Genomic DNA, 25,037 nt, shown 5'->3' with positions numbered 1-25,037 from the left:
TTAGCCAGACCAACTGCGGGTTAATTCAAGTTTCTGCAGAGTGAAAAAGCGCTCAAACACAAAACAGAAAAGCGGAAGGCTAGCTCTCTGCCAGGGACCATTCGAAATCCCCGGAGACTACACCCACCGAAACTCCACAGGGGAATTGTTTTTGAGGCGTTTGCAGCCAGCCCCAGCAAGTCCCGGCGCCCAGCCTGGAGACTCCGCTTGCCGTCTAAGCCTGGTTGGCGCGGCCCCGCCCAGCCCGGCTTTGGGGTGTGGCCAGGGGCGGAGGGGCGTGGCCAGCCTCGGGGCGAGGCGGGGCGAGCGCGGAGGCGGAAGTTCCCCGCCAGGCTGAAGGGGACGGCGCAGGCACTGGGAGCCACTTGTCAGCGCTACTCTTGAGGCGGAGGCTGCGCCGCGCGGGTCCGGGGTGAGTGGCGGCGGGCGGCGGAGGAGCGCGTCCCGGTCCGATCGGGGAGAGGAGGAGAAGGAGGAGGCGCGGTGCTGCGCGCCGAGGGGCGCGGGGCGGGAGGAGGACGGGGCGCGCATCCCCCGAGTTCAGGTGCTCTGGGTGCGCGCGCTGGCGGAGGTGGGAGAGGTCCCCGGCAGGCAGGGTGGCGCGGGGCCGGCCGGGCACGCGGCGGCGGGATGGAGCACCGGTAGCCGGGGCTGTCCGGGACTGGCGCTCGGGAGAGCCGGGCGCGCCAGGGGGCGCCGGCCGAGACCCAGGGCAGGCGGCCAGGGGCAGCACCTCGGCCTGCCGGTGCACCGGCCCCCGGGGGCTCGAGCGTGCGGAGAATGTGCGTTCACTCGGGAAAGCGGCGCTACTTTGTTTGCTGGCTTCCAGGCTACGGAGAAGCGTTGATATCCCCTCCCTTAAATATTTGCAATTGTGTAACCTGTTGGGGGAAGCGTCGGTGCGTCCAGAAGTAAAGCCCATTTAACAAATTTGTCGCGCTCGCCGGAGTTTTGAAACAGGTTTACTTGTTGAGGCTTTTGGCAGACGGTGCTTCAGTTGGGTTTGACAATGGGTGGAAAAAGGAAGGGCGTATGGACTGGGCAGAACTTGGAAAGAAAATTCGTGGCTGGGCTGGGCAGGTCTAGGGTGTGATCGCCAGATCCTATCCCAGGTCCTCCTTCTTGACCCGAGGACGTCTGAACCCGCCTGCCACGGAAGCTGCTGGCTGGGGAGCCTTATTTGGCCAACAGGGCTAGGCGTGAACCTCAGCTGGGAAACGTCTCGTCCTGTGACTTAGTTCTTCAGCCCTCCCACCATTATATCTCAGTAGGAGAAAAAGAATTTCTAGATAGTCTTCTTTAATTGAAGGGCTTGTCACTCAGTAGGTCTCTCCCTCTTTTCACTCACTAAGTAAGCTAGCTGACTTAGAAGTGTGGGAAACCACCTCCAGCCTTCCTCACTAGCTCTAGATGGAAGGCATGATTTAAATAGTCTCTAAAAGAAAATCCAGAACTCTGCAGAAATTCCAACATTTTTACTTGTTTGAAAGCAGAATAAGCTGTTATTTCCTGCCTGTTCTGTTGGTATTTTAGGATTTGGGCACTAATAACCACATGCGGGAGACTTGGAAAAGACCAATAAAAATATTGCTATTGCCTAAGGATCAGAATAATTTAAGACAAATGAATTCCAAGTGAAGCTAGCAGAAAGGGAATTTAGAGAAGAGACGACCGGTTTTATGGTCTGGCTGACCTGGCCAGTGCTAGAAATTTTAATAAGGAATGGGAGAAATCAGGAAGGGAGTCCCTAGGAAGAGGGAAGTTACATGGATGTGGGTTAATACACACATAAAGTACATTCTCTCCTCCGGGAGAATGGCGCCCCAGGAAGTTCAGCATAACTTTCACATTCTTCCCTTGGCACAGTTAGCGATTAAGAAAGGACAGTGGCCTGTGAAGTATCAGTTGGCTTACAGATATATTTGTACTGTATGTCAATATCAAGACTGCTTCTACTCGCCTTGTGGAGATCTTCTAACGGGAAGGCGATTTTGTGTGGCATGTTGTTAACTGCCTACAATTTTTTTTTTCACCTGCACTTTAACAAAGTTTAACTCTGGTGTCCTTTGGGTTTGTTTGTATGGCCATTGTTTACTACTGCAGTACTAAAGTAACGTCACTGCACTGCCCTTGCATCTGGAAAGCTTTGCAGTGCACATTATCCCTGGTCATTTTTCTTCAGGAACTAGATTTCCTTTAAAGTGTTGTGTCATTTCCCCTTTTTGAGAAGAAGGAATCTGTTTGCATGTGCTGCTGAACTTGATGTGATGGCTAGATGTTTGAGTGGATTTAAGAAGTTGTATATTAAGGTGGTTGGTTTAACAGGTAAGACTTTCTAAAGGAAGTCTGAAATATGTTTTTGTTTGTTTGTTTTTGCATTGGGAATTGGACCTAAGGTCTCATAAATGCTAGGCAAACTCTACCATTGAGCTATAATTTCTAACCCTCAAAGCTTTGTTTTAACAAATGTCTTCAAAGTTATAAAGTCATACACCTACCTATTTTTTAAGTGGAAGAACTGTATGTCCTAAATATTATTCTTTTTAAAGAAGGAACAGCTTTCATTCTTTCCAATGCCTCCTAATTACCAATAGGACACTCTTAAGTAAATTTTAAAAGAGCTACCCTGGAGTCATTATGAGCCTAAGTACAGCAAGACAGGAGGGAAAAAAGGACTGCATCATGGTGATTTTCTAAGGCTCCAATTTGGTTCCCTTCAGGTTAACCCTGTACTTCAGTCGTGGTTAGTATAGCCGCATTTACTGGCTTTGGAGGCTTACTCTCTGCTTTGCTGGATAATGTATGAGTATAAAAGAAAACAAAGATTCAGACTAAAACACTACCTGTTCTACAATATAGCCTAGCATTGCCTATGTGAAAGAACATGAGGCCTTAGGTTCAATTCCCAGCCCCAGAAACAAACAGGCAAACAATAACAACAAACCCCCAATTTTAGACACACATCATTTGCTTAGAAAAATCTTAACGGTTAAATCAGCAACCTTATCTTTCCTGCCTCAATATACTTTTTCACTTTTTAGAACTCACTGACACTTCTGAGAATAAAGCTTCACTTTACATTCCCTAACTGTGGAAAATACCATATTCCTATAGAAGAAGCTGAGTTACACTTTTTAGTTAACATAGTTGGTGCTCACCTCAGTTTCAAATAATTTGTTATTTAGAAAACACAAACAGCCAACAGACCTGCAGTACCTTTAATATGTCACATAATTGAATTAAACGAAAATAAGTGCCTTGTTGCTTACAGTAAAAAAAGGATGCACAAGTGCCAGGCGGTGGTGGCGCACGCCTTTGATCCCAACACTTGGAAGGCTCAGGTGGATCACTGTGAGTTTGAGGCCAGCCTGGTCTACAGAGTGAGTTCCAGGACAGGCACCAAAACTACACAGAGAAACCCTGTCTTGGGGAAAAAAAAAAAAAAAAAAGAATGCACAAGATGGAGGGAATGGGAAAATCATGTTGAATTACAATTGAAATAAAATCTTGTTTTGGTCTGGGTATGTAATTCCTACAATAAAAAATGTTTGTATGTGAGACTCCACAACATTTGGGTTAGCAATTTGGGAATGGGCATGAGTGTAAAATTGAGTGTTAAGTGGCTTATAGATTCCTTTTTCTCTGCTGAAATTAATCAAGAATTTGCTAGCTATAGCCTATATGTCCTTTCATCCCACCCCAAAATAGTGAACAGTTTTGTTGTCTTGATAGACCGTGCATTGATATATGTAATTTGGTTTCTAATAAGCATTCTTATTAACCATCTCATTTTATTTTGTAGTTTCTTTCATTGATTTTGGAACTGCACATTGAACCCTTGGAACCATGAGCAACTACAGTGTGTCATTGGTCGGCCCAGCTCCTTGGGGCTTCCGTCTCCAAGGTGGCAAGGATTTCAACATGCCCCTGACAATCTCGAGTGTAAGCAACCTTTACAGATGTCACTACAAACACTGATTCACTGTTCGGTCCTGGGACCCTCAGGACTGTACTGTTGAATTCTCTGTGGATCTGTGCTACACTTACTACTGTTGTGGGAGTGGTTTTTCCCTCTTACCAGCTTTGGCTGTCTAATAAAGATGAAGAGGGAAGGTACTTAACAAGGATACTTTATTTCAGTTCAGCTTATTTTCAGTTTCTCTAATATTAACAAACCTAAAATAGGAAACATTTAACCAAGGAGCCAACTCTAAGGTTTTGAATTGCCCCTAGTTTTGGAAATTCTCTGGGCTTTAGTTTCTTCAAAAGTACTTTTATGGCATTGTACTATTAAGTTTTAATGGCTCATTTCAGCTCCAAAAACTGTCTGTTAACACTAGTGATCATGACTGGTTTTGGTATTATTTCTTCACCTCATATTCTGGTGGAGGTAACAGAAATGAGTATGATGGAAAAAAGTTACTTAGATGTGTGGAGAGAATGAAGGGTGTGGATCTCCAGCTAGATTGCCTGTGAATAGTTGAGATTTGACTTTTTACCTCATTGGGATTTAGTTGAATGCAGTGTGTGTGTGTGTGTGTGTGTGTGTGTGTGTGTGTGTGTGTGTGTAGACATGGAGAAAGGGAGAAGGAAAAGGAGAGACTGGTTGAGACTCGCTGTGTAGCCTGGGATGTCCTGGAACTTGCTGTGTAGACTATGCTGGCCTTGAATTTACAGAGGTAGACCTGCCTCTAACTCCTCAGTGCTGAGAGTAGAGGTGTGTACCATCATGTCTGGGCTTAAAGTGTCTTAATGACTCTGAGAAAGGAGTAATTACAATTTTTACTTAATTGAGACTATGTCAGGCACAGTTTCACTCACCAAAAGGGAATTATTATTATTTATTTACATAACTTCTTTTGTGTGTGTGTGTGTGTGTGTGTGTGTGTTTGTGTTTGTATGTATATGAGTATGTTGGTGTGCACACTCATGTACAGGCTAGACAGGTTACTGGGTATCTGTCTCATCTCTGTCTGCTTTATTGCTTTGTGATAGGAACTCACTGAACCAGAAGTTCACCATTCACTAGTCCGGTTCGTCAGTGAGCTCTCTTGGCGTCTGCCTCTCTCTGCCCACTGACACAGCCATGCCTAGCTTTTTAGATGAGTGCTGGGGATTCAAACTCAGGGCCTCAGGCTTGCGGAGCAAGCATATTTAGCCACTGAGTCATCTTCCCAGCCTTCTACTTACATAACTTTCTAGAGCTTTGTTGCATATTCTTATAAATATGAACTTTATTTGTTAAAATGTTAATATATGATACATAGTTCTCATACCTTGCTTTTCTCTCCATGTGTTTCCTTAGAATCACCATTCTTCTCATCTCCTTTCCCCTCCCTCCCTCCTTACTTCCCTCCCTCCCTCCCTCCTTACTTCCCTCCCTCCCTCCCTCCCTCCCTCCCACCTTACTTTCCTTCCTCCCTCCTTCCCTCCCTCCTTACTTCCCTCCCTCCCTCCCTCCTTACTTCCCTCCCTCCCTCCCTCCCTCCCTCCTTACTTCCCTTCCTCCCTCCCTCCCTCCCTCCCACCTTACTTTCCTTCCTCCCTCCTTCCCTCCCTCCCACCTTGTTTCTTGGAAGCGTATTTACAAATAGCTTATCTTTAACTTATTGCAGATATTTTTCTTGATTCTAGTTAATCATATTTTTCAGGGAGGTGTATTTAAATAATATAATATGTGAGTTCTAAGACTTTGTGCTTAATTTTAAATGTAGAGTATCTATATGAAAGTGTTGTGTTAGGATTTAATTTAGTCACGTGAGATAGTATTTCTGTACTGAAGATCTGTGATGAAGATGAAATCCTATGGATTTATCTTTACATTATTTTATGTTAACTTTTCACTTCCTATTTTAATTTACTAAAAATTGTTTAGTTTAAAAGCTTCTTACAGTATTTATTGTCAATGTGTGTGTGTGTGCACATGTGTGCACGTTCATGTAAGTACTTGTGTTCATTTGTGTGCACGAGCATGCCATGGTACAGGGTACATGTTGTCAGAGGACAGCTTGAAGGAGTCTCTTCTCTCCTTCCACGTGTGAGTTCCTGGAACTGAGCTCAGGATCCTGTACCTGCTAAGCCATCTCACCAACCTTAGTTTAAAATATTTCAGGCTTTGCTGAGAAAAGGTCCAGAAGTGATTTGGTACCTAAGTGAAGCAAACTCAGTCATTGCCTTGCTGTTTGGTAATAAAGATGTAAAGCATACATATCCTATGTATGGTGCCAAGACTTTACAGAGGTTCATGTGCTTCAGTCTGCGGGGCTAGCTCTGTTTGATGCTGACACAGGGAACCCTGCATACATACATGCATGCATGCCCTTCCCTGGCTCAAAGTGCTTTCCCTGTGTAGACAGAGTGCTAATTAAAGGATTTTGAACATACTGATTAAAAGCGACCATGATAACAAAGCTGCTGAGTTATTTTTGTTCTCTTACAAAAGTGTCTGCCATCTCCGGTGACCTTTTTGGGCCTGTGCAGTGGGGCATGCAATTCATTCTGGACAGGACAGGATTGGGAGGGGAGGGGAGGAGAGAAGGGAATGTTGGCTCAACTGGGCTGCAAGGCTCTTGGCCTTTTAGAGTGGTTATTTTTAACCCCTTGTATGGTTTAGTTTCAACATGCCCAATAACAGTGCCGAATGAAAATTTGTGCCTAATAACATTTATATTGTGTCAAGATTATTAATGTCACAAATGCCTTACTTATTTTAATTACCCCTCAGATCATGCTTACTCTGCTCTTTTATGTAGAATTGCTGGATTATTTTTCTGTGATCACCAGGATCTTTAATTAATAGAATTAAGAAGCAGTTAAAACCTGACAGCATGCCTTAAATGTGTAATTTAATAATTCTCTTATGCAATGATGTATATGAAAATTTTAGCAAGGTTTGGTACATTAAAATCTCTCAATTGTTGTCTTTTGTAATAATATGTAATGAAAATGAAAGTTATTTAGGGGCTTGAAACATTAAATCCCTCCATTTCAGGGAATATGGCAGTCATTATTATATTGTTATTTTTTTTTTTTTACTTAGCATATGCTAAAATTGAAAAAGGAAAAAAGAAAAGAAAAGAAAAGAAACCCAGAAGCTTGTGAAGCATACAGTTTTTCCTTGGATGAGATGTGTTGAACTCTAACGGGCCATTTTCATTTCTTAGAACACTGGAACATTGGGGTAGTAACTTAATTGTGAGGTTAATAAGCCACTGGCAAGGACTTGGACATTCGATTTCCCTGAAATTTAGTTGTCCTAGTTTATAAATATGCTGACCCGGCCTGGTTCTTAAAGAACGCAAACTAAAAACTTAACGTTTCGCCGCACTTGGTTCGTCATCTGCGTGTGTGGAGTTTTGTGGGTGGGTATGTAAGGTAGGCTTAGCAGCTCCTGCTAACCTTCCTCAATGATGCTCAGACTATGACACCAGCACATTCATGCCATGGTCTTCATTTTTCTCTTGAAAGTGGAGTGTTGCTGCTGGAGTGTGCAGGCGACTTTTTATGACCCTGTGTTTATGGGAATAGCCCTGAAACCATGGAATGTGGAGATGGGTTTCTTTGTAGCAGTGTGGGTTTGTTGGTCTTTGCCAGTATATTTTATAAGAAGAAATAGGAGATTAGTTGCACAATTCAAGGCTATATTTTGGCAAGTTGGTTTTTTCTTGGTGGAGTTACAGGGACTTTTTGTATAGAAGCATCTTTCAATTCAAGCTCTCAGAGCCGAGATACTTTGCTGTGTGTCATGATCTGATGTATGACCCCAGAGGATCTTTCTTCATTATTAGCATTTGGATTTCTCCAGTGAGCTCCCAGTTTTCCATTAAACATGTTTTAGAAGTTGCTTGAGGAGATCAGAATGAGGTTAGATTTTTTTTTTTTAAAAAAAATACTCTATTGACTTTGATTTCCAAGGGTTAGAGGAGAATAAATTGTTATAAGCTCAGACACAGTTTCATTTGGATTTTTATAAGAAAGAGACCATTTTTCTCAAGTATGGAACTCAGTTTGGGACTATATCACAGAATACAGAAAAACAGTTGTGAAGCACTTGGCTGGGAATTCATGTCCTTGAAAGTTATAGGCATTCCTCCTAGAAGCCACTAAGTTTGGGGAAATATAGATTTAATATGGTAAAGAAATAAGCACAGTCTTGCAGTACTGGGTAGTGTGTTACCCTGTCACGTGACAGTATCTGATAAAATGGCAAACATGTTGGCCAGTGTTTTTCAGTTTTCATGGGTGTAAATCTTATGTATTTGGAAGGATTGGCTTCTTCAAAAGGCATTGATTGAAATGGTCCTCAAAGGATGGAATTTGAATACCTCCAGGTTTTCTGTCGTTTTTCAGTGCACTGACTCCCAGTTAAGCTGTGCGTGCAGTGAATGCTTCTCCAGACATGCCAGCTGCAGTTGCTCTCCTGGAGGATAGACTGAAACACCCTTCAGTCCCCGTACGCTGAAACGAGAGAACTATCTTGCTTTGAATAAATGGGTCCATTGTTAGTTTAATGCTGCTGAGTCATTGTGCCCAGTTAGAAAGTTAATTTAGTTTATGTAAGTACATAATGTGTATTTCACATGTATGTTCACTCTCTGCTTTTAAATATTAATTGCTTTTCTTGGTGGGGGCGGAGTGGGGGAAGCTCAGAATCCTGACTTGTCTGATGTGGTTTTCTCTTTTGTGGTCACAAATATCAGCCACCTTAAGATAATTCTGAAGATAGTTTTCTCTTATAAAGAAATAAAAATCAATATATTTTTATTACAAATGAGTCATATTAAAGAATTTTAAACTTCTTTGCTTTTATCAAACACTGGTTTTGTAGGGAAGTTATTTTTAAGAAGAATTTTACGGGTAAGAAGGAGTCTTCTATCTCATGGAAGAAACAGTACTGCAGGGCTAGACCAAAGTAAGAATAGCACTTTAGACTTCCGTAGAGAAGGGTTTTCATTACTTAGGGGTTAGTAATACTCATGTAAATGGAGAGGGCCGGTTGAAGCTTGTGGTTTCTTTTGGTTAGTTCTGAGACCTTTTGGTGGTGGTGGGTAGGACGCATGTGGATAAGCAGTTGACCTGCTGTCTTTGTTTCTAATATCCTGTTCTTGCCCAAATTCCCTTTTCCTCGGGTGGAGTCTTAGTCCCTTCTCCAATTATGAGTGAATGGAGGAGCGATCTCGATAAGATTTCATTAATCTAGATTCTAATATGTCAGATGCAGAGCCACACTGAGGAGGCAGGCTTGATTCATACTAACAAAGAGAGAAAATCAGCATATTTCTTTAGGTGATAAATCAAATGGACAAAGCAGTGCATAAGGAAATACATGCTGTTTAAGTGGGCTTTCTCCCCTCCTCAAAGATATATTTATGTTTACTTTATGTGTATGAGTGTTTTGTGAACATGTGTGTGAGTATACTGCAGGCGTATCTGGAGCCCACAGAAGCCAGAAGAAAGCACTGGATTCCCCTGGAACTGGAGTTAGGGTTGGCTGTAAGCCATCATGTGGGTTTGAGAAGTCAAACTTAGGTCCTCTGCAAGAGCAGCAAGTGTTTTTTGTTTTTTGTTCTTTTTTTTTCATTAAGAAATTTTTTATTCATTTTACATACTAACCACAGATCCCCCTCTCTTCTCTCCTCCCACTCCCCCCAACCCACACCCCATTCCCTCCTCCAAAAAGGTAAGGCCTCCCATGGGGAGTTAGCAAAGCCTGGTACATTCAGTAGAAGTAGATCCAAGCCCCTCCCCCTGCATCAAGGCTGGGCAAGGTATCCCATCATAGGTAGTGGGCTCCAAAAAGCCAGCTCATGCACCAGGGATGGATTCTGATCCTACTGCCAGAGGGCCTCTTAAGCAGACTAAGCTTATGCAGGGGGCCTAGTCCAGTCCCATGGAGGCTCCACAGGTGTTGGTCTAACGTTTGAGTTCCCACTAGCTTGGTTCGGTTGTCTCTGTAGGTTTCCCCATCATGATCTTGATGCCCCTTGCTCACAGAATCTCTCTTCCCTCTCTTCGACTGGAATCCTGGAGCTCAGCCTGGTGCTTGGCTGTGGATCTCTGCAGCAAGTGTTCTTAACTGCTGAGCCATCTGTCCAGTCCCTAAGCTGAATTTCTTAAGTTTCATATTGGCTTTGCCCATCCTCCTTCACCATTTTTTTGTGTTGAGTAAGTGGAATAACCTACACTTTCAACAGATACTCTAGCTTCTTTTATAGCCCATAGATATGTTTTCATCCATTTATCTGTTAATTACCGGGACAAAGTTCACTCTGTTGGCATTTGGGCATTTAGTGTTCTCACTGAGGCCTAAACAGTGGCAGCACGTGTCCCTGGCAGACCTACATGTAGGAGCATAAAATGAATGTTGAGCATAAATGGGAAAGAATGAAAAAAAATGAAAAGAGATGAAAAGTTGAAAGCCTACAGACTTCGTCAAATCTGGCATTTAAGAAATCTTGCTTAATCCTTTACCTTTTCCTGCTATGAATGTTTTCATTAGTAAAACATTCATATAGTGTAGAATTTAAAGATATGAATGCTTTTGCCCTGTTACTCATTTCTCTCTGCAACATACAGTTCTAGCAATTTCTTGCACATATTTTTGGAGATGATCTGTACATGCGTGTAAATAAGCACTTACCCTCCTCTTAACATAAGAACTAATATCTTTAAGAAAGAAAATCTTGGCAGTTTTTTTTCTTTTAAGATCAGTTAACATATCTTTATTTAAAAAAACCCAAACCCTGCTACATTGTGTTTTCATATGTCATCAGTTGTGTAAGCAGTTTATATAGTGGACTTTTAGGTTTGTCCTAAGTCTTTTTGTATTTACTGACACTCATATAATTTTTCCATGCAAGCATGTGTACACACACACACACACACACACACACACACACACACTCACTCACTCAAGTATATTTGTTAGAAGAATTCCTAGAAATGGAACAGCAAGGTAAAAGCTTGTATACGTTTGTAATTTTGGTTGGTATTGCAAAATTTCTCTGTAGAGACACGCCTCCTTGTGATACTGCCTGTTTCCCCATACCTGTGCTAGCATGAGTCTCAACAGACTTTGATCTTTTCCAATCAGATGGGCCAAGGTCCAGCTGTTTCCCTTTTTCAAGCATGTGAAAGAAAACTGTTCTGTCTTTGGATGTTTGGATATTGTTCATTTCTTAGTGATTTAAAAACTCCTTCATCCAGAAATTTTGTTAATAATTATTTCTTTCATTTGTTTCTTTTTTCTAAGCAGGTTTCTTTGTTACCATAATCCTCCTGATACATGACAAAAGATGATTGGTGTGTGTGTGCGTGTGTGTGCGTGCATGTGGAGGCCAGAGGTCAACAACTGATGTCTTCTTCCTCAGCCCTTTAACACCTTATTTTTTGTGACAAGGTCTTTCACTAAATGTGGAGCGCACTGATGGCTAGGCTGATGTCAGAGAGCTGCAGGATTACAGGCGCATGCTGCAGTCATACCTGTTTTTATTTCGTCTTTGTAAATGTGAGTGCTGGCCTTAGGTCCTCAGGCTGGCTTGTCAAGCACTTTCCTGACAGCTTTTCTCCACTTTTCTCCCCCCACCCATTTTATGGAATGATTTCTGACACAGCCCTGTCACAGCTGTTTGAACAGTTAAGCAAACCATATTTAAGAGTTTCGAAGTTGTGACCTTTGGAGTTTCTCTAGCTGCCTGGTGAGCTGCATGGTTTTGAATCCCACTCTCCTGTAGCTTTCTTTGTATGATTTGTCAAGGTGCTGGGCATTTTAAGGTGCATCTTCAGGTTGTGGGCCATAATAAATCCACCTTCAATGTACTTCTATACATTCTTAAATGTGAAGAGTTTTGAATTGAAGAAGAACCCCTCATTTCTGTGAGTTATTGCACACACACACACACACACACACACACACACACACACACAGAGTAATGGTCTTAAAGTTGATTTCTTGGTAGCTATCACTACCACAGATACATTTTAATTTACCAAAAGAGGAAGTATTTATTTTAATAACATTAAAAATTGAATACTATTTACCATTAATTGCACACAAGGTCTAAGTGTTGTGATTGAGTTCTGGTGGGAATCTGTGTTAGTCACATTTCTGTTCTTGTAACAAGTGACAGATTATCAACTTCTAGAGAAAAGGCTCATTTTGGCTCCTGCTTTCTAGACATTGCTTTTGACGACTGAGCATAGCTATTTGCTTTTAGGCCTGTGGTTAGGAGCCAGCACATCACGGTAAGAACACATATCGTAGCAAAAATGATATACTGCATGGCTAGGATGAAAAAAATGAGGACCCAGGACAGATTGATGTCTCAAAATCCCTTTTGGGAGTCTGTCCCCAGTGACCACGTGACTTCTTACAGCTTCTCCTGCCTCCTAGTCATTTTAAGCTGGATGCTAAGTTTTAAAGATATTGGTCTTTGTGAGACATACATGATCCAAAATAAAGCAGATGCAGATTCAGTGGATAATCCTTTTTGTTTTTTGTTTTTCGAGACATGGTTTCTCTGTGTAGTTTTGCGCCTTTCCTGGAACTCACTTTGTAGACCAGGCTGGCCTCGAACTCAAAGAGATCCGCCTGCCTCTGCCTCCTGAGTGCTGGGATTAAAAGCGTGTGCCACCACTGCCTGGCAGATAATCCATTTTTTTTTTTTTTTTTAACAGCTTCTGAGACATTAACTTCTCTAGATGGTTAAATTAAGAAACTTAGCTAGAGGAGGTTGTGGATATGTTCTGAAAGTATTTTTCCTGGATGATAACTATCCTTGGAAAACAAATGCTTTACCTCTTATGGAGGACATCTCAAGAGCTCTTCTGTAGAAAGAAAGGAATCTATATGTACATACAGCACTGTTACATAGTTTCCTGGCTTTAGCTTTTCCCTTGAAGTTTCTTGTGATACTGACTCAGAAGATTTACAAATGCTTCTGATCGTTTTATGCTAGGCATTTTGTTTTGTTTATATGTACCTCTGTTCACTTTAGATGATTCTAGTTGTCCAGTTTCCAGAGTGATAATTTTGATATTTTAGCAGACTGGGGTGTTTGCAAAATTCAGGCTTACCCTCTCTTAGTCTGACTGTTTATTCCCAGGAGGACACCTTGCCCAGGCAAGAATTACTGAATCTTACATTTAATACTACCCTATTTTAGAACTCTAATAAGAGTGTCTTATTGTCTGTTAAATTCTTGTTCAGCTCTTCTACCTGGCATCCATGCTTCATATAAATGAACCCATTTAATACAACTGCGTTTACAATCCAAATCAACTTTGAACATTAAAGTCTTGTTCTCTATTCTTCGTGTGTACTACCTTTATTGTTCCTTGCTGTTGTTAAAGCCCTACCTATTCTTTGAGGCATGCTCATATGCTAGGTGCTCTTTAAAGTGTCTGAGTAGTCAGTCTCCCTTGGGACTCCTTCCTTTCCTGTATTAAACTATAATGGTGGAAATATGCTAACATTTATGGAGCTCATGTTTTTGTCTAGGTCCTATTGCAGGTGTTTTCTTCATGTGTAACAGTATAATTCATAACATTTCCAGTGGAAAGTATCTTCCTTTTAAATCTCTTAATTTATATAGATGAAGAAACATGGGAGTTAAGTAATATATCCAAAGTTACATACTAATAACCAGATAGGCCCAGGACTTGGAACCAGTTGAACTAAGTAGTAATAATTCTTTTAATTATTATACTCTGTTTCCAGGGATATCTGAATATGAGTGTACGTTTCACAAAGAATAGATACAGTAAATGCTGGGTGTGGTGGTGCACACCTCTAATCCTGTCACTCTGGAGATAGAAGCAGATGGATCTCTGTGAGTTTTAGACTATCCTGTTCTACATGGAAAGTTCCAAGCCAGCTAGCATTATACATAGTTAGACTCCTTTACAAAAAGAGAGAAAAAGAAGATTCTGTAGAATCAAAGACTTGTACTTGTGGGAATAGCTGAAATTAGTAATAAATATTTGAGACTAGTTTCTAGACTAATTGCTTCAAACCCTCAGTAAGAATTTAGAAGTGTCGATTGTGTGATCGCTGCAGACTGCTTTAGAAGGCTTAGGTTCAGTTTTGCATGTTTTAATGAAGCATTTTGATTTTGTTTTTAATACTTATCAAGGTTGAAATTTCTAGAAATATGCCCCAGAAATGATGGCAAAGGCCTTTACCCCCCAAAATATATCCTTCCTTTGTGGTCAGCCATGGTTGACTTTCTTTAAGAAACCTTTTTTCCCAGTGTAGAAGATGGGTGGAGTTTACTACAGAGTAATTGGAGCACTCTCAACTGCTGTGAGCAAACACTGGCCAAAGAGATCATTGTGCCAATCTATATTCTAGGAAAGTTTTATATTGTATCTAAAATCTCTAGAACAGATAGCTTTTCACAAGGGGTATTTTCCCGACCTGCTGATTGACAGGTCCATTTTGATAGACTCTCAAGGGGAGAGACTGGTTCTTTACCAGATAGCTTTTGGGCAGTTCAGAATTATTTTGTGTATATTTGACCCAGCAGTTCTAATTCTGCCCTTTAGTGCTATGCACAGAAGATACTCATGCCTCCATATTTCATCATTTCACACAGTTCAGTGAGTTATATTTCTTGAGAGGGCAAATAGCTTCGTATGCCCAAGGAATGGAAAGTGTTGTGGATTGAAGTAAGCAAGCAAGAGGAAAGCAGAGGGAAATGGACAGCGTGTGTAAAGCAGAGTGAGAGAGAAAGAGGTTCATATAGTGATGTGGATGGTGTTTGGGGTGATGATAGGAATTCCACAGATTTGAGATTGATTCTAATCCCTCTGAATTGGAGCTGAGCTGGAGAGAGTAAGTTATTGTGATCTTGTGTACCTATAGGCTAGTGTGCTTTGTAAATTGCTTTTAATAGAAATTCCAGGGGAAGAATTCAGAAATTTTCTGAGCCATGAAGACTCTGTCACCTTTCAAGGTGACTATTTTGGAAATAAAAATACATTTTAATATGTATTTGTTTGAGAAGTTATTTATAGTTATAACACAGTCATGATCTATCTATCTATCTATCTATCTATCTATCTATCTATCTATCTATTTTTACTGTTACTTGCACACTAATTGGATGCCTTCTGTTTTTTGTTGCTGTAACTTTTTACCCCACGAAGCAGCTAGCTCCCCAGACGGCTTCTCTTTTCACTTCCTTGTGATGTTATGACCTTTTCTGCTCTAATGAAGAAGTGCTGCACACACATCCGAGAATTGTTTACAAGTTCTTCTGGGAGCACTGTTAAGAGTGTGCCAGTGCCTAAAAGGCATAGTGGATGGTATTTTGTTTATCCTATATCATATCTGTTTAGTTGAAAAAGGTTTTAAATTATTATTATTATTATTATTATTATTAATATCATTTTGTCTTGAGACAGGATCCCATGTTGCCCAGGTTGGCCTTGAACTTGCTGTGTAGAGGAGAGTGAGCTTGAATTTTCACGCTCATCATGCCTCCTCCTAAATGCTGCTTATTAGAGCTGTATTCCAACATACTGGCTCTAAAACCTGTCTATTTTTAAGAATGTTTTTAGTCTGTTGATTCATCAGGATAATGTAAAGAGTTGTTTTGATGACCTTTTAATTTCTGATGACGTTTTAAAAATTTTAGCAGTTCTTTTTATTTAGGAACTTTCAGAGAGCTCATTCAGGGATTGACAGTTGATGCTTCCATAAAGTACAGGATTTTATACCTTAGAAACATTATTATAATTGCACAGAAGTCATTGGTGTCGTGTAGTGGTAGAACTAGGATAAAAATCATAATGCTGCCGGGCGGTGGTGGTGCACACCTTAAACCAGCACTCATGAGGCAGAGGCGGGCAGATCTCTGTGAGTTTTAGGTCTGCAGAGATAGTTCCAGGACAGCCAGAACTGTTACACAGAGAAACCCCATTCAAAAACCAAAAAACCAAAAAACTATAATGTCTACATTATAGTAAATAGTATAACTTCTCACTTTACATTTAAGTTAGCTTTTCATAAGTTCAAGAAAATATTAAATTTATGACTTTTGAGACATATTTCAAAATATTACTTAGAAAACCCACCTAGTAATTATCTATATTATATTAAATAGATAAATTGATATACCATATATAGAATATTACTTTTCTTAATTATTTTATTCTATAATTTAAATCAACCTAGTTGTAATTAATTTTTATCCTCAACAAAAATTTAAGATAACAGATGATATAATGATGACTGGTCAAAAATTTGTGGTATTTGATTATCAGCTAATAATTGCATTAAAATTCCTTGGAAGAAAGCAAACATACATTGTCTATCCCCCCCCCCTCCTGCCTTGTCTCTCTCTCTTTACACCCCCCCCCCCCCCCCCCCCCCCCGGTGTGTGTGTGTGTGTGTGTGTGTGTGTATGCATGTATGCATATATAAGTAAAGTGGCTTATGAGATTGGTTTATGTGATTGAAGCCTGGGCAGTCTAATACTGGTTGCTTGCAGGCTGGAGAGCTAGAGTATACAGTAAACTCAGTTCTTAAGATGGGGAAGTGCAGTAGTCCCATTTGGAATCCAAAAGTCTGGAAAGGGAAAACATTAATTTGAGTTACAAAACAGCATGGAAAATCTTGGTGGGAGAAGCTTGGTGGGGATTTCTACCTCATGGAAGGTAGAAAGCACAGAGAAGGGGCAGTAAGGGGAGGGACAAGAATAATCTGCCCCAGGAATGCTTCCTTCTGCTAGGCCCCCAAACAGTACCACCAGAAGGTGGCCCTGCACTCACCACCATGTCTTATGGGGAACAGTTAGAATTTAAGCCGCACATCAATTGTTTCTAGAAACACCTTCACAGATACACTAAAAACTGCATTTTAGTAATCGCAGTCAGTTGTCAGTCAAGATTAGTTATCATATTAATATATTAGTATTATCTCTTCATTTATTTTTTTATGGGGGTCTTACAGAATTTATATTTTCTCCCCAAATTCCACTTATTAGAACCTTTTGGTTACATTTATTTGTTTGCTTTCATATTTGTTTGTTTCTTGTTTGGTTTTTTTTTGTGTGTGTGTGTGTGTGTGTGTGTGTGTGTGCGCGCGCGCGTGCATGCGTGTGTGCAGATCAGAGGAAAACTTGGGGGCGTTTGTTCTCTTCTTCCACCATGTGGGTTCCTGGGTTCGAGTTCAGTGTTGTCAGGCGTGGCCAGTGCCTTTAGTTGAGTCATCTTGCCAAGCTTGGAATATTTTTGCTGGACTATATTCCGTAGACTATACAAATAGTTACTGCAAGTGTCAACTCAAAACAGAATGTGTATGTGTGAAACTTGACTCGATAATTTATTAGCTGTATATATTTGGACAGCTACAAATTACCAGGCTGTGTCCCAGGATCATGATTTGTTAAATGAGGTTAAAAATGGTATTTACATCATTGGATTCTTTAGAGAACTGAATAAACCTACGTAAAGTTCTTAGAATAAGATAACATGTGGTAAGAACACTGTTAGGGCAACCTAAAAATAATATATCGTATATAGCAAATATTTATTATTAGTAACTTAGTAGAAGCAATTTTAAAACAATATTTCATAGTTCTCAATTAACATCTTTGAAATTCAATTCTAGTTTTCTTTTTGGAAGAGTAGGTATAGTAGAAGCTCTTGTCCTAATTAAACTTTCTTTCAAATCTCTCTCTTTTTTTTCTTCAAATCTATTCCTTCAAATCCTTATACATGCATGCACATATATACACATATACCCTTGCAGTTTGAATTGAATTGCTTTATGAAGGCTTGTATTTATAATATGTGCATAATATACATTTACTGAATAAGTGGTTGTGTAGTCTAGTTTTTATTTCAACTTGACCCAAAGGTAGAGTCATCTGAGGGGAGTGAACCACAATTGAGAAAAGGCTTCCATTTGATTGGGCTGTGTGCAGGCAAGTATACAGGGTATTTGCATAATTAGTGATTGATAGCAGAGGATCTAGCCCATTGTGGATAGGGACACCCCTGGGCTGGTGGTCCTGGGTTCTATGAGCAAGTCATGGGAAACAAGCCAGTAAGCAGCACCCCTCTATGGCCTTGCATTAGCTTCTGCCTCTAGGTTCCTGCCCTGTTTGAATTTCTGCTCTGATGTCCTTCAGTCATGAACAATAATGTAGAATCATAAGCAAAATAAACCCTTTCCTTTTCAAGTTTCTTTTGATCATGGTGTTTTATCACAGCAATAGAAAACCTAGCTAAGACAGTGGTTCATTTTCTTATTGCATCTGGCATGACATAACCTATCAAAGAGATTTGAAAGCAAGCTTGGTACCCTTGGTGCATCCCACTAGATAGACAACTATCCACAGTGATTGGCATTCACTGTGGTGGTGTTTTTTTTTTTTTTTTTTTTTTGTTGTTGTTGTTTTCCTTTTAAAGATCTGGTAGACTATATTTCTAGTGAGAAGCAATTGCTTTAGGGAACAGTTTTTACTTGTGGTGAAGAATAAGTTTAGTTATAAAAAAATGTATAGACTAGAGAAGATAAGCAATGTCTGCCATTTGTCCTATTGCTTTCCAGGAGTGTTGGCAGTATTAACAGCCCCTTGTGTGTAGGTTTCCATGTCCCTTATCTCTTGTCCTAGCCACAGCCAGCTATCTGGATATGAGATGAGTGCCTGACCAATATGCAGCCATTTGTAGACAAGATTAGGAGACTGGTATTTGATCATGCTAGCTGCAGGCTCCAAGAAGTTTATGAGTATGAAGTTCAGCCAGTCTGAGCTTTAGTCATGTTAATAAATGTAGATAAATTTTACTCATTCTTTAATTTATTTATTCATTCTACAAATATTTATTAAATTTGTAATGTGCTAGATAGTCTAGGAAATAGCATAATAATACAAATTAAACAATGATCTTGATGTCTTCCATCTATATTTAGGGACACAAGGAAGAAACAATAAAGAGAGTTGATAGTACAGGGCTTTAGACTGTTTAGGCATTTGTTAAGTACCATTTGAAATTGCTTTTATATATTTTACTTTAATAAATGCTTTGGCTTATTCATTTACATTTGACATTAATGACTTCTTGAAGACACTAATACACTGAAGACGCTGTACACACTAATAAACTTCTTTGGAGTATTATCAAATAGATACTAGAATTTCTCAACTTCCCCTTTTAAGCTAAAATTAAATCTAGAAAAATTCTTTTGTGAAGACAAACAAATTTATTTTATCTTAATATTCTGGGATGTTAGCAATGGAAGTAAGCGTGCAGTCACTATCCGATCAGTTATAAGTGAAATTCATTTACTCTGGGATGTTAGCAATGGGAATAAGCGTGCGTTCACCACCATCCAATCAGGGAAATACATTTATTCTCATCTCCTATTTTATTCATGGTCACCCTTCCTACAACTGAACAATGTAAATGTGTATATTCACCCCTTGGAGCTAATTTATCTGGTGAACTGGTAACCATAGGCCAGTTGTCTTGGCTTCTGTTTCATTCATCAGAATGGTTTTGTTTCAGTTTTAAATGAAAAAAAAAAAAAGTAAAATATTTTCTTTGGGAGGGCAGTTTTTTAAAAGTATTTTTATTTTGTCATTTCAAACCTTCCTTTCCTTTAAGATACAATTTTTTTATTTCTAGGTAATTATCTAATGTCCCGATTAAACATTTCATACTTGTTCTTTTACTCTCTTAAACTGCCCCCTCTCTTTTGCCTGAAGGAGTGTAGGTGTGGGGGTGATGGAGATAAAAGAATGCATTTGAAATGAAAGCCAAAAAGAGGTACTGGGTGGAAAAATACAGAGTGGAGGAGGAGGAGAAACAAAACAAATTGTTTTTCAAAATGCTGTAATGAAACCTAATTCTTCGCCAATTAAAATGATTAAAAAAAGGAAATGTCCTTATTAAAGGAGATTGCTCTAACAAGAAGGAAGGGATCCATTCTCGTTTAATTCGCTGGCAAAGTGCAACCCCAGACCTGTAACAATTTAGTGGGTATTACTTTTTAAAAATCTGGAAGCTGATTTAGCAAGTGGTTTGTTTTGTGAGTTTCTTCTTGGTATTTTATAGATACAACATACACATGCTCAAATGTGTATGTATTAGGATTGTTATTATATTACTGTTTTTACTTAAAGTTAGCACTTCCTTAAAAATAAGAGGAAAATAGAAAAAAAGTAGATTGATGGTTACCAGGAATAAAGTATCAGAGGAATTGTTTAATGCTTTGCAAGATAGAATATATCTGACATTAGTGTCTGGATGTTTATTGGTTAAGCTCGTAAAGCAAATAGAAAAATAGCAGTCTTTTAACCTGGGCTGGACTTTAAAAACAACTGATAAATTGATGTGATTTTTTTTTTTTTTTAATAAATGATGAATACAAAGTGAGCAACTTATGTCTTTGTTTCTTATTGGATTAGAAATACATATATATTTTTTAAAAATTGTATGTATGGGTATTTTGCCTGCGTGTATGTTTATGCACCATATGTGTGTCGTGCTGGCAGGGCCAGATGAGGATATCAGATCCCCTGGGACAGGAGTTGCAGCTGGTACCAGAAACCTGGTCAGAAACTCACAACAGGGAGATATTTAGCCATAGCTGGCAACTGGATATTGTTATTTACTTAAATTGACATTGTGTTTTGTGATCCACCATGTGCATGCTTTGAAGGAAACTTAGGTCCTCTGGAGAGCAACAAGTGTTCTTACCTGCTGAGCCAGCTCCCCAGCTCCCCTCACACTATCGTTTTCAGCTTTTTATGATTTGTCTGTGTCTTAGTCAATGTTCTGCTGCTGTGAAGAGTCACTGTGACCATGGCAACTCATGAAAGAAAGCATTTAGTTGGGACTTTTAGTCCATTATCTTCATGGCAGGGAGCATGGCGGCACGCAGGCAGACATGGTGCTGGAGAAGTAGCTGAGAGTTCTACATCCAGATCCACAGGCAGCAGGAAGAGAGAGAACTGGGCCTGGCTTGGGCTTTTGTAACCTCAAAGCCTGCCCCCCCCCCCCCCCCCACCCCCGGTGACACCTTCCTCCAAGGCCATACCTCCTATTCCTTCTTAAGTAGTGCCATCCCTGTGATGACTAAGCATTCAACAATGTGAGCCTGTGGTGGCCATTCTTAATCAAACCATCACAGTTTGCCTTTGCTTTAATTCTGCTTTGTAAATGTTGGTTGAGGTGTGAGTCTGATTTTCAAGCTTTTGTATCCTCCCCTGCCCCCACACACACTATTTCCTTTTATAGTTCGGGGAACCAAAGGGCCTAATGCATATTAAGCACATGTGCTACCACTAAGAGGCCATTCCTTCTCACCATCCTGGCTTCTTTTGTTTCTAGAGGAGAGATCTGTAGGAAAAGGGGAGGTGAGAAAGTTACAGAGCCAGTCCTCATGTGATAGAGGGACACTAGAGTGACATCTGCATTATTTAATCCTTAAAAAAGAAATATGCGTTGAGCTTTGTGGAGGGCAAGGCTAAGAAAGTGAAGTCTTGTGTTGCTCAGGACCTAATTTCACCAAACTTCTTAGGAGTTTTTCAGTCCCTGCCTGTGTGTAAGCCCCTCAACAAAATGACTTAGCATTAAGAAAAACTGTTCTCTTGTTTTTCACTGATATAATCACCTTTAAAATCAATGTGGCCAAGGAAGATATACATAAGGGTTGTTACATGCTTTTCTCCAGGTTGAATAATAATTACATATCAATTTTCTGACTTTGAATGATGGTCTCTATCCCCCTTCCCCGGCAAACAAAGGCAAAGATGCAGCAATCACGACTTTGTATTGTCTCTTCTCTTGAAAGAAGAGGCACAGGTCTTGCTTTAGGTAAAAGTAAGTCAGAGACTAGTCAGTAAAATGAAAACTCTAGATGCTTTAGGTAGGAAGCATCCCTATGTTTATAAAACAGATTTTATTGTACCGAGAAGGGCATGTTGGTGAAGCAGCTAACATAAGCAACAGCTGGAAACCAGGGCCGTTCTCAGGGTTGCAGGATGATGAGATGTTGTTACCAGAGCCTGGATGTGGACTGACAGGAGCGGAAACTGCATGGGAGGCCTGGACACAGCCTTGGGGCCCAGGAGCCATCAGGTCTCCTTCGCGGTTGAGACTCACCTGGAAGCTGGAGGGCTAGGAATCCTGGGGAATGTAGTTCCTTGTTACACAAGGAAAGGCAGAGCCAGGCAGGGATAGGCTGAAAGCAGAGGCCAGTGGGGGAATTAAGCAGCGGAACCAACCAACAGGTGAACTCTTCGATGAAGCTGCTGGTGTTAGTGCTTTTGTATTCTGAGACGCTTCTCTTTCCCCAAGACGCGGGGTTCTTTATATAGGAAGGAATTTTATATATGGTACATTTTCATGAATGCTTTATATTTAATAGCAGTAAATTGTTCGCTGCATTATTTCTACCAGTCTCTGTATTTTTGTTTATACATACTCATGCAATGAAGATAAGATTTTATTTCATTTGTTGACTTTTTTTTAATACTTCTTCAAAGTCTGGAAGTCATTTATAAGTTCTAAAAAGATTTGTTTGCTTGTTTTTTTTTTTTTTTTTTTTTTTTTTTTAGATAGGGTTTTGCTCTGTAGCCCAGACTGGCTTTAAGCTGGGTTTGGCCTTGCTGTCTTCCCAGCACTGGGATTGCTGGCATGTTCCACCACACCTGGCTGGTTTCCAATATTTTTACTGATAAACTTGAATAGTTTTGGAATTAGTTTTGGCATAGGGTTAATACATCATTTTCAACGTATTTCAATTAGCTTAAAACCGCTTATAACATTTTATTTTTAATAAAAAAAATCTCCTTTTCCCCTTAACTTTCCTTATTACTTGTGCTAGGCTTCTGTAAATTTATTAATGACCTATGGTTAAACCATATTTGAAGTGTCATTCTATCTACTTGGTCAATATATTGGCTTAAAAATTGTTCTCATTTTTGGTTTGTCTTGGGAATAGCTATCAGCATTTTATCTCCATTATATAAAGTAAAATGTCTAGGATGTCAGGTGTTTGGGTTAACCTAAGACTTTTAGTATTAGCTAACGAATAGCCCCGAGTTCAGTATTGATACATGCATAGTGCTTTTTATGTGAAATTCTGTAAAGAACTGTCATGCTTGTCGTTTTATCAGATTAGTTTTAGGGAAGGTAAGATTTTGAGCAGTGAATGTCTAAGAATAATGGGTTTTGGATTGACGTTTTTAAAATCAGTTACTGTAAGCTTATTGTCTGGTAATTGTGGTCTATAATGGCAGTGTCTAAATGTGAATAGGAAGTAAAAGCCCGAGTATGAAGAGAAGGGGATGGCGATCATTTAATGATTAACTACCTCAGGGATTTACTGACTTGTTTTGACCATGTTGGGACTCCATAGAGACAGTGTTACTGTTTATTTGATTTGCTTCTGACATACTACATGTCATAGAACAGAATACTATATCAGTGTATTAACAGAATTATTAACTTATCGATTTCATATAGCTGGCTTGTGAGAGAGGAAGTGTTAAAATTGTTTAATCAGGAAATCTATCCTCTCACTTTTAATTTCAGATTGAGAGTTTTATTTAAAACCAATTCCTGTATGTTCATAATCAAATTTTGGCATAAATTGGTACTGATTAAAAGCATATAAAAAGCTAAAATCTTTAATGAACTTTTCAGTATATAAAAGTAGAACGATATGATGAAACCTGTATACAGTTCCCAATGTTCAACAGCACATAGTCATTTTATTTTTCTCATTGATTCCTCTTTCATTTGAAGCAAATTCTAGTAACTAAGTAACTTTTGCTATGTATTTGATGACATATCTCAAACAGTAAGAATGTTTGTTTATAAATCTTAATCAGGGGCTCAGTGGTTAAGATGAGTGGCTGATCTTCCAGAGGACATGGGTTCAATTCCTAGCACCAACATGGTGACTCACAACTATCTGTAACTCCAGCTTCAGTGGATCTAATGTCCTCTTCTGGCCTCTGAGGGTACCAGGCATGCACGATGTGCACTAATGTACATGCAGACAAAAGACCCATACACATAAAATAAAAATAGTGAAAACTTAAAAAAATCATACCACTATTAGCATGTTTCAAAAGTTAATCCTTTTTTTCAGGACCACAGGATTTTCATTTCTTTGATTGCCACTCCTAAGTACCTCTCTCTCTCTCTCTCTCTCTCTCTCTCTCTCTTTCTCTTTCTCTCTCTCTCTCTCTCTCTCTCTCTCTGTGTGTGTGTGTGTGTGTGTGTGTGTGTGTGTGTATGTGTGTATAATTTAACATTTGAATCAGGATTCAGATAAGGTTCATAGTTTGGTATTCTGTAATTTCCCATGTAAGTTTATTTTTCATAGTTATTTCTTGGGATTTTATATTAAACTAGGTAATATGTTGAATAGTTGAATAACACTTTCTTTGATAGGTGACTTAATAGAAAAGCTGAGTGGCTTTTCTGTTGCTTTATTCATAATCACTGGCATATTCTGGATTTGTCATTTGTCTACTTTTATGGTTATTGTCCTGTTTTAAAATGAAACTCCATGCTCTGAAAAGTCATTGTAATTCATATTTGTAGAATCATGAAGTTGATGTGTTTATCTGAAATACTTAACTATGAAGATAAACCTTTTATTCATTTACCACCAAAGTCACCTTGAGTAGCACATATTGGGGAACACTGCTGTAATAGTATTCCTTCTCCCATTCCTTCCACTCACCTCCTGGATTGAAATCTAATCAGGTACCCTAGGAGAAACCAATTTGAAACCTTAGAACCATTTCCTGTATGTGTACAGAAACAAGGTACATTTTGTACAAAGCATGGGTCTACTAGCACATTGCTGGTAGGGTTTGTTACCAATATGAGATCCTAGTGTAGCCAGCTCGGCGTTTTTTATCTTTCAGGTTCAAATTCCATTACTGTGACATGTCAACAGCTTTGCAGAGGGTGAAATAGAAGCAGGATCCTGCTTTTGGATTGCTATTGAAACCTTAAGTTTGTTATTGATTAATACAGTTACACAATGACTGGGAACATTT

General features: G+C 39.6%; 1 protein-coding gene across 11 annotated transcripts in view; it reads left to right on the top strand.

Moving 5' to 3' along the window:
* The first annotated feature begins 302 nt into the window (after positions 1-302).
* Positions 303-25,037, top strand: part of Pdlim5 (PDZ and LIM domain 5) — a 182,599-nt gene continuing 157,864 nt past the window's right edge. For all 11 annotated transcript variants that reach the window (XM_036190204.1, XM_036190203.1, XM_036190209.1 and 8 more), the window contains exons 1-2: positions 303-412; positions 3,803-3,942. In XM_036190204.1, coding sequence (XP_036046097.1) covers positions 3,847-3,942 — 96 coding nt within the window. In that variant the 5' untranslated portion in view covers positions 303-412; positions 3,803-3,846. The remainder of the gene's footprint in view (positions 413-3,802; positions 3,943-25,037) is intronic.

Source organism: Onychomys torridus, chromosome 6 (genome assembly GCF_903995425.1).
Source record: "Onychomys torridus chromosome 6, mOncTor1.1, whole genome shotgun sequence".
Classification (NCBI taxonomy): domain Eukaryota; kingdom Metazoa; phylum Chordata; class Mammalia; order Rodentia; family Cricetidae; genus Onychomys; species Onychomys torridus.
The sequence above is the reverse complement of the archived record's forward strand: the minus strand, read 5'-3'. Positions and strand labels throughout refer to the sequence as shown.